The 13,832-nt window shown below is 48.2% G+C and overlaps 1 protein-coding gene across 1 annotated transcript in view; it reads left to right on the forward strand.

The window, feature by feature from the left end:
* The window catches only part of LOC110531964 (prickle-like protein 2), a 144,808-nt gene extending 131,702 nt beyond the window's left edge, over positions 1-13,106 (forward strand). The window contains exon 9 of the mRNA XM_036987863.1: positions 11,914-13,106. Coding sequence (XP_036843758.1) covers positions 11,914-12,917 — 1,004 coding nt within the window. The 3' untranslated portion in view covers positions 12,918-13,106. The remainder of the gene's footprint in view (positions 1-11,913) is intronic.
* Positions 13,107-13,832: the final 726 nt, after the last annotated feature.

Raw genomic sequence — 13,832 nt, forward strand, 5'->3', positions numbered from 1 at the left:
CGTCGAAGGAGAGGAGGACCAAAATGCAGCGTTGTTGAAATTCATGTTTGTTTTTAATAAGAAAACTATACATGAATAAACTACAAAAACAACAAACGTGTAAACCCGAAACAGTCCCGTGTGGCACAAACACTGACACAGGAGGCAATCACCCACAAAACCCAACACCAAACAGGCTACCTAAATATGGTTCCCAATCAGAGACAATGACTAACACCTGCCTCTGATTGAGAACCATATCAGGCCAAACACAGAAACAGACAAACTAGACACACAACATAGAATGCCCACTCAGATCACACCCTGAACAAACAAAACATAGTTTGCTTTGTATGTTTCTATGGTCAGGGTGTGACAGTACCCCCCCCCCCCCAAGGTGCGGACTCCGGCTGCAAAACCTGAACCTATTGGGGAGGGTCTGGGTGGGCATCTGTCCTCGGTGGCGGCTCTGGTGCTGGACGTAGCCCCCACTTCACCATAGTCTTAGTCTGCCACATTGTCCGCTTCCGTGGCCTCCTAACCACGGCGACCCTTCTAAATGACCCCACTGGACAGAGGGGCAGCTCGGGACAGAGGGGTAGCTCGGGACAGAGGGGCAGCTTCAGGACAGAGGGGCAGCTCGGGACAGAGGGGTGGAAGCTCTGGCAGCTCTGGGCTGAGGGGCTCTGGCAGCTCTGGGCTGAGGGGCTCTGGCAGCTCTGGGCTGAGGGGCTCTGGCAGCTCTGGGCTGAGGGGCTCTGGCGCCTCAGACTCCGGCAGCGCCGGACAGGCGGGAGACTCCGGCAGCGCCGGACAGGCGGGAGACTCCGGCAGCGCCGGACAGGCGGGAGACTCCGGCAGCGCCGGACAGGCGGGAGACTCCGGCAGCGCCGGACAGGCGGGAGACTCCGGCAGCGCCGGACAGGCGGGAGACTCCGGCAGCACTGGACAGGCGGGAGCAGCTGTAGGGATGAGACGGAGAGACAGCCTGGTGCGGGGGGCTGCCACCGGAGGGCTGGTGCGTGGAGGTGGTACCGGATAGACCGGACCATGCAGGCGCACTGGAGCTCTTGAGCACCGAGCCTTCCCAACCTTACCTGGTTGAATGCTCCCGGTCGCCCTGCCAGTGCGGCGAGGTGGAATAGCCCGCACTGGGCTATGCAGGCGAACCGGGGACACCATGCGCAAGGCTGGTGCCATGTAAGCCGGCCCAAGGAAACGTGCTGGAGACCAGATGCGTAGAGCCGGCTTCTTGGCACTTGGCTCAATGTCCACTCTAGCCCAGCCGATACGCAGAGCTGGAATGCACCGCACCGGGCTATGCACCCGCATTGGGGACACCGTGCACTCCAAAGCATAACACGGTGCCTGCCCGGTCTCTCTAGCCCCCCGGTAAGCACAGGAAGTTGGTGCAGGTCTCCTACCTGGCTTCGCCATACTCCCTATGTGCCACCCCCCCAAGACATTTTTGGGGCTGACTCTCGGGCTTCCGTCCGCGTCGCCGTGCTCGTCTCTCCAACTCCATTCTCCTATAACCCTCCTCGCACTGCTCCAGCGAATCCCAGGCGGGCTCCGGCACTCTCCCTGGGTCGACCGCCCACCTGTCTATTTCTTCCCAAGTCGTATAGTCCAGACTTCGCTGCTCCTGCTGCCGCTGCCTGTCACCACGCCGCTTGGTCCTGTTGTGGTGAGTGATTCTGTTACGGGATTCTTCCGTCGAAGGAGAGGAGGACCAAAATGCAGCGTTGTTGAAATTCATGTTTGTTTTTAATAAGAAAACTATACATGAATAAACTACAAAAACAACAAACGTGTAAACCCGAAACAGTCCCGTGTGGCACAAACACTGACACAGGAGACAATCACCCACAAAACCCAACACCAAACAGGCTACCTAAATATGGTTCTCAATCAGAGACAATGACTAACACCTGCCTCTGATTGAGAACCATATCAGGCCAAACACAGAAACAGACAAACTAGACACACAACATAGAATGCCCACTCAGATCACACCCTGACCAAACAAAACATAGAAACATACAAAGCAAACTATGGTCAGGGTGTGACAGTGTTATTACATTACCTGGAAACCTACTGAGAATGTTTGGGGAATGTTCTGTGGGGGTTGTTACAGATGTTGTGCACAACATTTTAGTGAATGTTAGGAGAACATACCAATGATATTTCCTTAAAAAAAATGTTTTTAGGATGTTATCATCCTAATGTTAGATTAAACTAGAACTAGAACGTATTGGGAATCTTTTTTTTTTTTTTTTTTTGAATTTTACTCCCTTTTTCTCCCCAATTTCGTGGTATCCAATTGTTGTAGTAGCTACTATCTTGTCTCATTGCTACAACTCCCGTACGGGCTCGGGTGAGACGAAAGTTGAATGTCATGCGTCCTCCGATACACAACCCAACCAGCCGTACTGCTTCTTAACACAGCGCGCATCCAACCCGGAAGCCAGCCGCACCAATGTGTCGGAGGCTGGCAACCTTGGCTAGCGCGCACTGCGCCCGGCCCGCCACAGGAGACGCTGGTGCGCGATGAGACAAGGAGATCCCTACCGACCAATCCCTCCCTAACCCGGACGACGCTAGGCCAATTGTGCTTCGCCACACGGACCTCCCGGTCGCGGCCGGTTACGACAGAGCCTGGGCGCGAACCCATGGCACAGCTGGCGCTGCAGTACAGCGCCCCTAACAACTGCGCGTATTGGGAATCTTAGCTAATGTTCTGGGAATGTTCCCGGTAAAAGGTTTGGCTCATGTGACTGCTTTGAAATAAATCTTAATTACCAAAGCTTTCTTAAAAGATCAAGTTCGGGGGCATCTATTTTTTATATATGTGGGCTATTGTACATTATTTTATCCAGCTACTGTTATTATTTGCATGTATGTAAAAACCCCTCCATGCCCATCATTGAACGAGAGATAGAATGATCCGGTGACACTCGTATTTAAAAACATTTAAGTGAATATCCTGTAACAATAGCTTGTTTTCTGTTTTTTTAGATTAAAAAACAAGCCCTTATTGCAGGGGTTCCCAAACGTTTTTGTCCCATGGCCCCATTTTGATATCTAAAAATTCTCGTGACCCGAACCATGTGAAACAAATGATGTAATTAACAGCCTATGTTTACTTTTTTTAATTGGGGCTACGCAGTCAATTGCAAAACCTTCTAACAGTATTTCTGAACTCACCGTCATGTACTTTAAATGTGGGGCTATGACAGTCAATTGCAAATTAGTCTGACATAATTTATCTTATCTCACCAGCACTAATGAGATGGGTGTGCTTAATGCATGTCCCGTCGGAGCTTCTCAAAGTCAGGGGGCGTGGTTGACAGTGCACACCTCATCTCTCCTGTCACATCCTACCTGGATCGATATTTGTTTTTAATGCAGACGAGAGTACTGAATCAGCGTACCATGAGTTGCAATGTCACGTTCTGACCTTAGTTCCTTTGTTTTGTCTTTGTTTTAGTATGGTCAGGACGTGAGTTGGGGTGTGCAGTCTATGTTCTTTTTTCTATAATTTGGGATTTCTGTGTTTGGCCTGGTATGGTTCTCAATCAGAGGCAGCTGTCAATCGTTGTCCCTAATTGAGAACCATACTTAGGTAGCCTGGTTTCACCTTTGAGTGGTGAGTGATAATTTTCTGTTCAGTGTTTTTTGTATTCACCGTTCAGGACTGTTTCGTTTCGTTCTCGTTATTTTGTGTTCATGATAATAAATTATCAATATGGACACTTACCACGCTGCGCATTGGTCCTCCTCTTCTTCCACCAACAATGGCCGTTACAGAATCACCCACCACAACCGGACCAAGCAGCGTGGTACCCAGGAGCAGCGGGTTCAAGACTCCTGGACTTGGGAGGAGATCTTAGATGGTAAGGGACCCTGGGTACAGCCGGGAGAATATCGTCGCCCCAAGGCAGAGCTGGAGACAGCGAAAGCCGAGAGGCGGTGGTATGAGGAGGCGGCTGGGACGAGAGGCAGCCCCAAAAATGTCTTGGGGGGGCACACGGGGAGTGTGGCTAAGTCAGGTAGGAGACCTGAGCCAACTCCCCGTGCTTACCGTGGAGAGAGGTGGACCGGGCAGGCACCGTATTATGCCGTGAGGCGCACGGTGTCCCCAGTGTGCAGGCATAGCCCGGTGCGCTACATAGCAGCGCCTCGTATCGGCCGGGCTAGAGTGGGCATCGAGCCAGGTGCCATGAAGCCGGCTCAGCGAATTTGGTCTCCAGTGCGTCTCCTCGGGCCAGTGTACATGGCACCAGCCTTACGCATGGTGTCCCCGGTTCGCCAGCACAGCCCAGTGTGGTCTATTCCACCTCACCGCACTGGCCTGTCTACGGGGAGCATCCACTCAGGTAGGATTGTACAGGCTCGGTGCTCGAGACCTCCAGTGCGCCTCCACGGTCTGGTCTATCCAGTGCCTCCCCCACACACCAGGCCTCCGGTGGCAGCCCACCGCACCAGGCTGTCTCTCCACCTCTTCCCTACAGGTACTCCCATCTGTCCTGAGCTGCCAGAGACTCCCGTCAGTCAGGAGCTGCCAGAGCCGTCCGTTACTCCGGTGCTGCCGGAATCGCCCTTCACTCCGGAACTGCCGGAATCGCCCGTCTCTCCGGCGCTGCCGGAAACGCCCTTCACTCCGGAGCTGCCGGAGCCTCCCGCCTGTCCAGTGCTGCCGGAATCTCCCGTCCATCCGGGACCCGTGGCTAGGGTCCCCAGTCCGAGGTCGGCGGCGAGGTTTGCCGCTCTAAAGAGGCCACGGAGGCGGGTTGAGAGGGGGACAAAGACTAGAGGGGGACCCTCCCCTTTAAGTTCAGGTTTTGCGGGCGGAGTCCGCACCTTTGGGGGGGGGGGGGGGGGTACTGTCACGTTCTGACCTTAGTTCCTTTGATTTGTCTTTGTTTTAGTATGGTCAGGGCATGAGTTGGGGTGGGCAGTCTATGTTATTTTTTCTATAATTTGGGATTTCTGTGTTTGGCCTGGTATGGTTCTCAATCAGAGGCAGCTGTCAATCGTTGTCCCTGATTGAGAACCATACTTAGGTAGCCTGGTTCCACCTTTGAGTGTTGGGTGATTCTTTTCTGTTCAGTGTTTTTGTATTCACCGTTCAGGACTGTTTCGTTTCGTTCTCGTTATTTTGTGTTCATGATAATAAATTACCATTATGGACACTTACTACGCTGCGCATTGGTCCTCCTCTTTTTCCACCAACAACGGCCTTTACATGCAATGCTCGGAGGGAAACAGCACAGTATTCCCTTTGAGTCAGGAACCAAATCTCCTCCATAGTGACCCGTGAATACATTGTCTGCAGAATTCAGGCACATGACAGTGCGATCAGCTGATTGATTTCACTTAAGGGCATGTCAAATGAGCCAGGGTCACAGTCAAACGGATTTTGCTGATATGGTCACTCATCTGTATAATGTTTTTGCATTTGCCCAAATATGTCTATTACATAGGAAAGGAGACATATTCAGTGTGAATGACAACAGTTCGTCTGTCACGACTTCTACCGAAGTCGGTTCCTCTCCTTGTCCGGGCGGTGTTCGGCGGTCAACGTCACCAGTCTCCTAGCCATCACCGATTCATTTTCCATTTGTTTTTTCTTGTTTTCCCACACACCTGGTTTTCATTCCATCATTACATGTTGTGTATTTAACCCTCTGTTCCCCCCATGTCTTTGTGTGGTATTGTTTGTTGTAAATGCTTGTGCACATTGTTGTTCTGGGCGCGACGGGTTTTGTACCCATTCTTTATTCTGGATGCCGGTGGTTATACAGTGCCTTGCGAAAGTATTCGGCCCCCTTGAACTTTGCAACCTTTTGCCACATTTCAGGCTTCAAACATAAAGATATAAAACTGTATTTTTTTGTGAAGAATCAACAACAAGTGGGACACAATCATGAAGTGGAACGACATTTATTGGATATTTCAAACTTTTTTAACAAATCAAAAACTGAAAAATTGGGCGTGCAAAATTATTCAGCCACCTTAAGTTAATACTTTGTAGCGCCACCTTTTGCTGCGATTACAGATGTAAGTCGCTTGGGGTATGTCTCTATCAGTTTTGCACATCGAGAGACTGACATTTTTTCCCATTCCTCCTTGCAAAACAGCTCGAGCTCAGTGAGGTTGGATGGAGAGCATTTGTGAACAGCAGTTTTCAGTTCTTTCCACAGATTCTCGATTGGATTCAGGTCTGGACTTTGACTTGACCATTCTAACACCTGGATATGTTTATTTTTGAACCATTTCATTGTAGATTTTGCTTTATGTTTTGGATCATTGTCTTGTTGGAAGACAAATCTCCGTCCCAGTCTCAGGTCTTTTGCAGACTCCATCAGGTTTTCTTCCAGAATGGTCCTGTATTTGGCTCCATCCATCTTCCCATCAATTTTAACCATCTTCCCTGTCCCTGCTGAAGAAAAGCAGGCCCAAACCATGATGCTGCCACCACCATGTTTGACAGTGGGGATGGTGTGTTGCTTTTACGCCAAACATAACGTTTTGCATTGTTGCCAAAAAGTTCAATTTTGGTTTCATCTGACCAGAGCACCTTCTTCCACATGTTTGGTGTGTCTCCCAGGTGGCTTGTGGCAAACTTTAAACGACACTTTTTATGGATATCTTTAAGAAATGGCTTTCTTCTTGCCACTCTTCCATAAAGGCCAGATTTGTGCAGTGTACGACTGCGAGGGTAAAAAAAAACACGCCCTGTTAAGAACTCTTTTTATTTTTTTAAATATTTTTTTATATATATTGTTGTTGTCCTATGGACAGAGTCTCCCACCTCAGCTGTAGATCTCTGCAGTTCATCCAGAGTGATCATGGGCCTCTTGGCTGCATCTCTGATCAGTCTCCTCCTTGTATGAGCTGAAAGTTTAGAGGGACGGCCAGGTCTTGGTAGATTTGCAGTGGTCTGATACTCCTTCCAATTCAATATTATCGCTTGCACAGTGCTCCTTGGGATGTTTAAAGCTTGGGAAATATTTTTGTATCCAAATCCGGCTTTAAACTTCTTCACAACAGTATCTCGGACCTGCCTGGTGTGTTCCTTGTTCTTCATGATGCTCTCTGCGCTTTTAACGGACCTCTGAAACTATCACAGTGCAGGTGCATTTATACGGAGACTTGGTTACACACAGGTGGATTGTATTTATCATCATTAGTCATTTAGGTCAACATTGGATCATTCAGAGATCCTCACTGAACTTCTGGAGAGAGTTTGCTGCACTGAAAGTAAAGGGGCTGAATAATTTTGCACGCCCAATTTTTCAGTTTTTGATTTGTTAAAAAAGTTTGAAATATCCAATAAGTGTCGTTCCACTTCATGATTGTGTCCCACTTGTTGTTGATTCTTCACAAAAAATACAGTTTTATATCTTTATGTTTGAAGCCTGAAATGTGGCAAAAGGTCGCAAAGTTCAAGGGGGCCGAATACTTTCGCAAGGCACCGTATATATACACTGCTCAAAAAAATAAAGGGAACACTTAAACAACACAATGTAACTCCAAGTCAATCACACTTCTGTGAAATCAAACTGTCCACTTAGGAAGCAACACTGATTGACAATACATTTCACATGCTGTTGTGCAAATGGAATAGACAACAGGTGGAAATTATAGGCAATTAGCAAGACACCCCCAATAAAGGAGTGGTTCTGCAGGTGGAGACCACAGACCACTTCTCAGTTCCTATGCTTCCTGGCTGATGTTTCGGTCACTTTTAAATGCTGTCGGTGCTTTCACTCTAGTGGTAGCATGAGACGGAGTCAACAACCCACACAAGTGTCTCAGGTAGTGCAGCTCATCCAGGATGGCACTTCAATGTGAGCTGTGGCAAGCAGGTTTTCTGTGTCTGTCAGCGTAGTGTCCAGAGCATGGAGGCGCTACCAGGAGACAGGCCAGTACATCAGGAGACGTGGAGGAGGCCGTAGGAGGGCAACAACCCAGCAGCAGGACCACTACCTCCGCCTTTGTGCAAGGAGGAGCACTGCCAGAGCCCTGCAAAATTACCTCCAGCAGGCCACAAATGTGCACGTGTCTGCTCAAATGGTCAGAAACAGACTCCATGAGGGTGGTATGAGGGCCCGACGTCCACAGGTGGGGGTTGTGCTTACAGCCCAACACCGTGCAGGACGTTTGGCATTTGCCAGAGAACACCAAGATTGGCAAATTCGTCACTGGCGCCCTGTGCTCTTCACAGATGAAAGCAGGTTCACACTGAGCACGTGACAGACGTGACAGAGTCTGGAGACGCCGTGGAGAACGTTCTGCTGCCTGCAACATCCTACAGTATGACCGGTTTGGCGGTGGGTCAGTCATGGTGTGGGGTGGCATTTCTTTAGGGACTCGCACAGCTCTCCATCTGCTCGCCAGAGGTAGCCTGACTGCCATTAGGTACCGAGATGAGATCCTCAGACCCCTTGTGAGACCATATGCTGGTGCGGTTGGCCCTGGGTTCCTCCTAATGCAAGACAATGCTAGACCTCATGTGGCTGGAGTGTGTCAGCACTTCCTGCAAGAGGAAGGCATTGATGCTATGGACTGGCCCGCCCGTTCCCCAGACCTGAATCCAATTGAGCACATCTGGGACATCATGTCTCGCTCCATCCACCAACACCACGTTGCACCACAGACTGTCCAGGAGATGCTTTAGTCCAGGTTTGGGAGATGATCCCTCAGGAATCCATAGCCTGTAGTGTGGTTTTCACTTTAATTTTGAGTGTGACTCCAAATCCAGACCTCCATGGGTTGATAAATTTGATTTCCATTGATCATTTTTGTGTGATTTTGTTGGCAGCACATTCAACTATGTAAAGAAAAAAGTATTTAATAAGAATATTTCATCCATTCAGATCTAGGATGTGTTATTTTAGTGTTCCCTTAATTTTTTTGAGCAGTGGAAGACCTTAACAGGCGACCTTATTTACATAAGTATTCAGACCCTTTGCTATATGACTCGAAATTGAGCTCTGGTTCATCCGGTTTCCATTGATCATCCTTGAGATGTTTCTACAACTTGATTAAATTCAATTGATTGGACATGATTTGGAAAGGCACATACCTGCCTATATAAGGTCCCACTGTTGACATTGAATGTTAGAGCAAAAACCAAGCTATGAGGTCGAAGGAATTGGCCGTAGAGCTCTAAGACAGGATTGTGCCGAGGCACAAATCGGGGGTAGAGTATCAAAACATTTCTGCATCATCAAAGGTCCCCAAGAACACCATGGCCTCCATCATTCTTAGATGGAAAAAGTTTAGAATCACCAAGACTGTTCTTAGCGCTGGCCGCCCAGCCAAACTGAGTAATCGGGGGAGAAGGGCCTTGGTCAGGGAGGTGACCAAAAACTCAATGGTCACTCTGACAGAGCTTCAGACTTCCTCTATGGAGATGGGAGAACCTTCCAGAAGGACATCCATCTCTGCAGCACTTCACCGATCAAGCTTTTATGGTAGAGTGGCCAGACAGAAGCCACTCTTCAGTAAAAGGCACATGACAGCATGCTTGGAGTTTGCCAAAAGGCACCTAAAGACTCTCTGACCATGAGAAACAAGATTCTCTGGCCCTACGGTGAAGCATGGTGGTGGCAGCATAATGCTGTGGGGATATTTTTCAGCAGCAGGGACTGGGAGACTAGTCAGGATCGAGTGAAAGATGAACGGAGCAAAGTACAGAGAGATCCCTGACGAAAACATGCTCCAGAGCGATCAGGACCCCAGACTGGTGAGAAGGTTCACCTTCCAACAGGACATCCACCCTAAACAAACAGTCAAGACAACGTAGGAGTAGCTTCGGGACAAGTCTCTGAATGTCCTTGAGTGGCCCCGCCAGAGCCTGGACTTGAACTCAATCGAGAGACCTGAAAATAGCTGTGCAGCGACACTCCCCATCCAACCTGACAGAGATTGGGAGGATCTGCAGAGAAGAATGGGAGAAAATCCCGAAATACAGGTGTGCCACTCTTGTAGCATCATACCCAAGAAGACTCAAGAATGTAATCGCTGCCAAAGATACTTCAAGAAAGTACTGAGTAAAGGGTCTGAATACTTGTGATGTGATTTTCTTTTTTGCAAAATGTTATAAAAGCCTGTTGTGCTTTTTCATCATGGGGTATTGAGTGTAGATTGATGAGGGGAAATCCATTTTAGAATAAGGCTGTAATGTAACAAAATGTAGAAAAAGTCAAAGGGTCTGAACACTTTCCAAATGCACTGCAGTTTTACAAACAGGCATGCGCAATGTAGTTTACAATTGGAGTTACCTGCTACATATCTCCAAGTTTGGCGCTCAGCTCTTTTGCCTGCCAGTTGCTCTCAGTGTATTCATTATAGCACAGTGGGTGTACAATACAATGCGTCCATATTGCAGAGGGAGACATTCATAACTAGAGTGCAGAGGCCTGCCCGCCATCCTGTGATAGATGGAGCCCCATTTTGTGTCGCCCTCTTGATTGCTAGCTATAGAATCAATTCTTAGAGTGTACAGTGTAATCTGACAAAGGTGTTGATGTGAGAGTGTGCCAAGAGTGTGCAAAGCTGTCATCAAGGCAAAAGGGTGGCTACTTTGAAGAATCTCAAATATAAAATATATTTAGATTTGTTTAACACTTGTTGGGTTACTACATGATTCCATATGTGTTATTTCATATTTGTGATGTCTTCACTATTATTCTACAATGTAGAAAAAGAAAGAAAGAAAGAAAAAACCTTGAATGAGTAGGTGAACAAACTTTTGACTGGTACTGTATATGTAACAAAATAAAGAAAAACCCTTGAATGAGTAGGCGTACAAACTTTTGACTGGTACTGTATATGTATAACCAGGATTTTGGAAAATCTCCCGCTACCTCATTTTCTTATCAGGCGACCCCTAGTTTGGGAAATGCTGCCTAATAGGCCACCCTTACCCTACTACAGTATACTGAAAGCTGGTTCAACAGCAATGAGTCTAGTGTCTTTCTTATCCTGGCCTAGGGTGGCAGGTAGCCTAGCGGTTAAGAGCATTGGGCCAGTAACCAAACGGTCGCTGGTTGAATTCCTGAGATGACTTGGTGAAAAAACTGTTGATGTGCCCTTGAGCAAGGCACTTAGACCTTAATGCTCCTCCTGTAAGTTGCTCTGGATAAGAGCATCTGCTAAATGTATTTGTATTTCCATGCATTCATCATGTAGCCTGTTTCTAAATGGTCTACTTGTGAGGCATTATTCACATAGGCCTACCTGCAGTGTATAGGCTACTCCCTTTGGCTTGTATCCACCCCCGCCTCTTGTCCGGTTATCCAACATATGTGCGGCTCCTCCAAACATATGCAAATGATTCAGTCCTATAACAGCAGGCCTAGGTTATATCTTGCTTATTGATAACGTGCCTCACACATACAATACAATTTACAGGAGCCTAGTATTTATAATTTGAGGATAAGTGCGACGAGTAAAGGCCTATACTATACTGAAGCCAATTACAACAACGTTGACTGTCAACACTCAAAACTTATTGAGCAAACACTGATATTTTTTTGATTGTTTTAATATTGATGTTACTCGTTACTGTAGCCGATGCTATTTAATAAACTGTATCAATCCACAATGGACTAGGAAAATAATATTCGGTGACCACAGCCGAATTGGAGTTGATGATGACGCAAAGACCATCAATAAGCAACAGAACTTGAGACAACGGCATGCAGTATTGACCAGTGAGGGGTCAAGGACTCGTCACACCTATCATTTATTTATTCATCAAAACCCAGCCCTTTTGAGCCACTGTCAGCTATTGAGTTTATAATTCCCTCAGTGAAAATAGTACAAATATTTGATAATATGATAATAGGGATCATGAATGATTATTTAATACCTTCAGTATCTATATACATGAATAACCTGTGTGTGTATCTTTCCCAGGTAACTCACTGGATGGGGTAAGTAAGCGTCAAGAGCACCTGTCCCGATACTCCATGCCAGACCTTAGTAAGGACTCTGGGATGAATGTGTCTGAGAAGAGTAACATTGGCACACTGGGTTCCTCTGTCCAGTTCCGCAGCTCTGAGTCCCTGACCTCTCGGCCCTACGGGTACCTGAATGCTCCTGTGCAGGTGGGGTACCCCCTGGGGTACTGGGATTCCCCCCAGCCCCTGGCCTTTAAGGGTACAGGTCGCGTGGGCCTAATAGGGAGTAGTGGTAACCTCCGCATGACCCCCATGAGTGAGAGGATCCCTCGTCGTCGGCCGAATGGGCCAGAGCCCATACAGCAACAACAACCAACACAATCACGGCGACGCAAACACCGTGGCAATGGTAATGATGGAAACGGCAACCACCGCAGCAGCGGTCGCCACTACCGGCGTTCTCGGCGCTCACGCTCTGACAATGCCCTCCACCTGACGGCCGACCGGGGAAGTCATATGATGGAACCCCCGCACCGTCGTGTTCAGGAGGACTATGACCGTTTCCCCGCCGGCCGTACCGCCCGGGACCTGTTTGTGGTGGAGGGCATAGGCGGGTACAGACAGCAGCCTTACAGACCCTGCCCCCGCACCACCTCAGACCTCACCCTGCACAATGCAGCGGGGGGTGGGGGGATGCAGTCGCTGGGCCTTGGGGGACCACACTTGGGTGGGGAGGGATACGGGGAGGGGGCGGACCCCTGGTGCTCCAGCTGCTCCTCATCCTCTGAGTCTGAAGAAGACGAGGGTTACTTCCTGGGGGAGCCCATCCCCAGACCTGTCCAGCTACGCTACCTCCACAATGAGGAGCTGCGCCACAGATACAGCCCTACAGGGATGGGAGGGATGGGGGGCCACCATGGACCCATACATGGACCCCTACATGGAGGAAACCAAGGGCAGCTGCACGGACAGCTCCACATGCGCCAGAGGAGGAAGAGCAAGAACTGCATCATCTCATAGAGAGAGTTAGGGATGGTGAGAATGGAGAGAGAGGGAGTGGGAGGGTGACAGAGAAAAAGAAAGTGAGAAAGGAAGGAAGGAGAGGGAGTGGGAGGGGGAGAGAGAAAGGGGGGAGAGAGAGTATATGAAAGAGTGATCGTGTGTGTGTCAAAGAGAGGCCTATATATATTTGATGTGTGTGAGTTACACAACTAGCTCTATGCGGGGGGGGGGGGGGGGGGGGGGGGGGGGGGGGGCTATACACCTACACAGTATGAGCTAATCAGGACAAGAAGCCTGCAATGAAGTCAGGTGACTAACAATTGGCAAAAACATCACATTTGTATTGTTAACCGTTTATTATTATATAGCCCAAGAAAGGTTACGGCATTTGATTGATAAACAGAGTGTGTGTGTGTGTGTGTGTGTGTGTGTGTGTGTGTGTGTGTGTGTGTGTGTGTGTGTGTGTGTGTGTGTGTGTGTGTGTGTGTGTGTGTGTGTGTGTGTGTGTGTGTGTGTGTGTGTGTGTGTGTGTGTGTGTGTGTGTGTGTGTGTGTGTGTGTGCCTTCCACAGATACATAACAGAAATATGGGACTTATTCATAACATTTTACTGCTGTAGTGAATTTACCAGCTGTTATTTAAAACCAGTTTAACAATGTCTAGAAATTGGATTTATGCATGCATAATGTTCAGTACGTCAACAAGGCATACAGATAATACAGCAAATAATTGCAATTCATGCTGGAGTTTAGCAACTCTTTAGCATTATTTTTTCTATCTTGAAACCGACAAGGGATAAATTCACCATGTCTGTAAAGTTGAATGAATGCTCCTAAATGACTCAGTTTCAAATAAGTATTGGTACACAACTCCAAGAGCACTAATGGCTGAAGTGCTCACATATTTTATGTACCTACTGGACCTTGGAAAACC

The sequence above is a fragment of the Oncorhynchus mykiss genome, chromosome 9 (assembly GCF_013265735.2).
Source record: "Oncorhynchus mykiss isolate Arlee chromosome 9, USDA_OmykA_1.1, whole genome shotgun sequence".
Classification (NCBI taxonomy): Eukaryota; Metazoa; Chordata; class Actinopteri; order Salmoniformes; family Salmonidae; genus Oncorhynchus; species Oncorhynchus mykiss.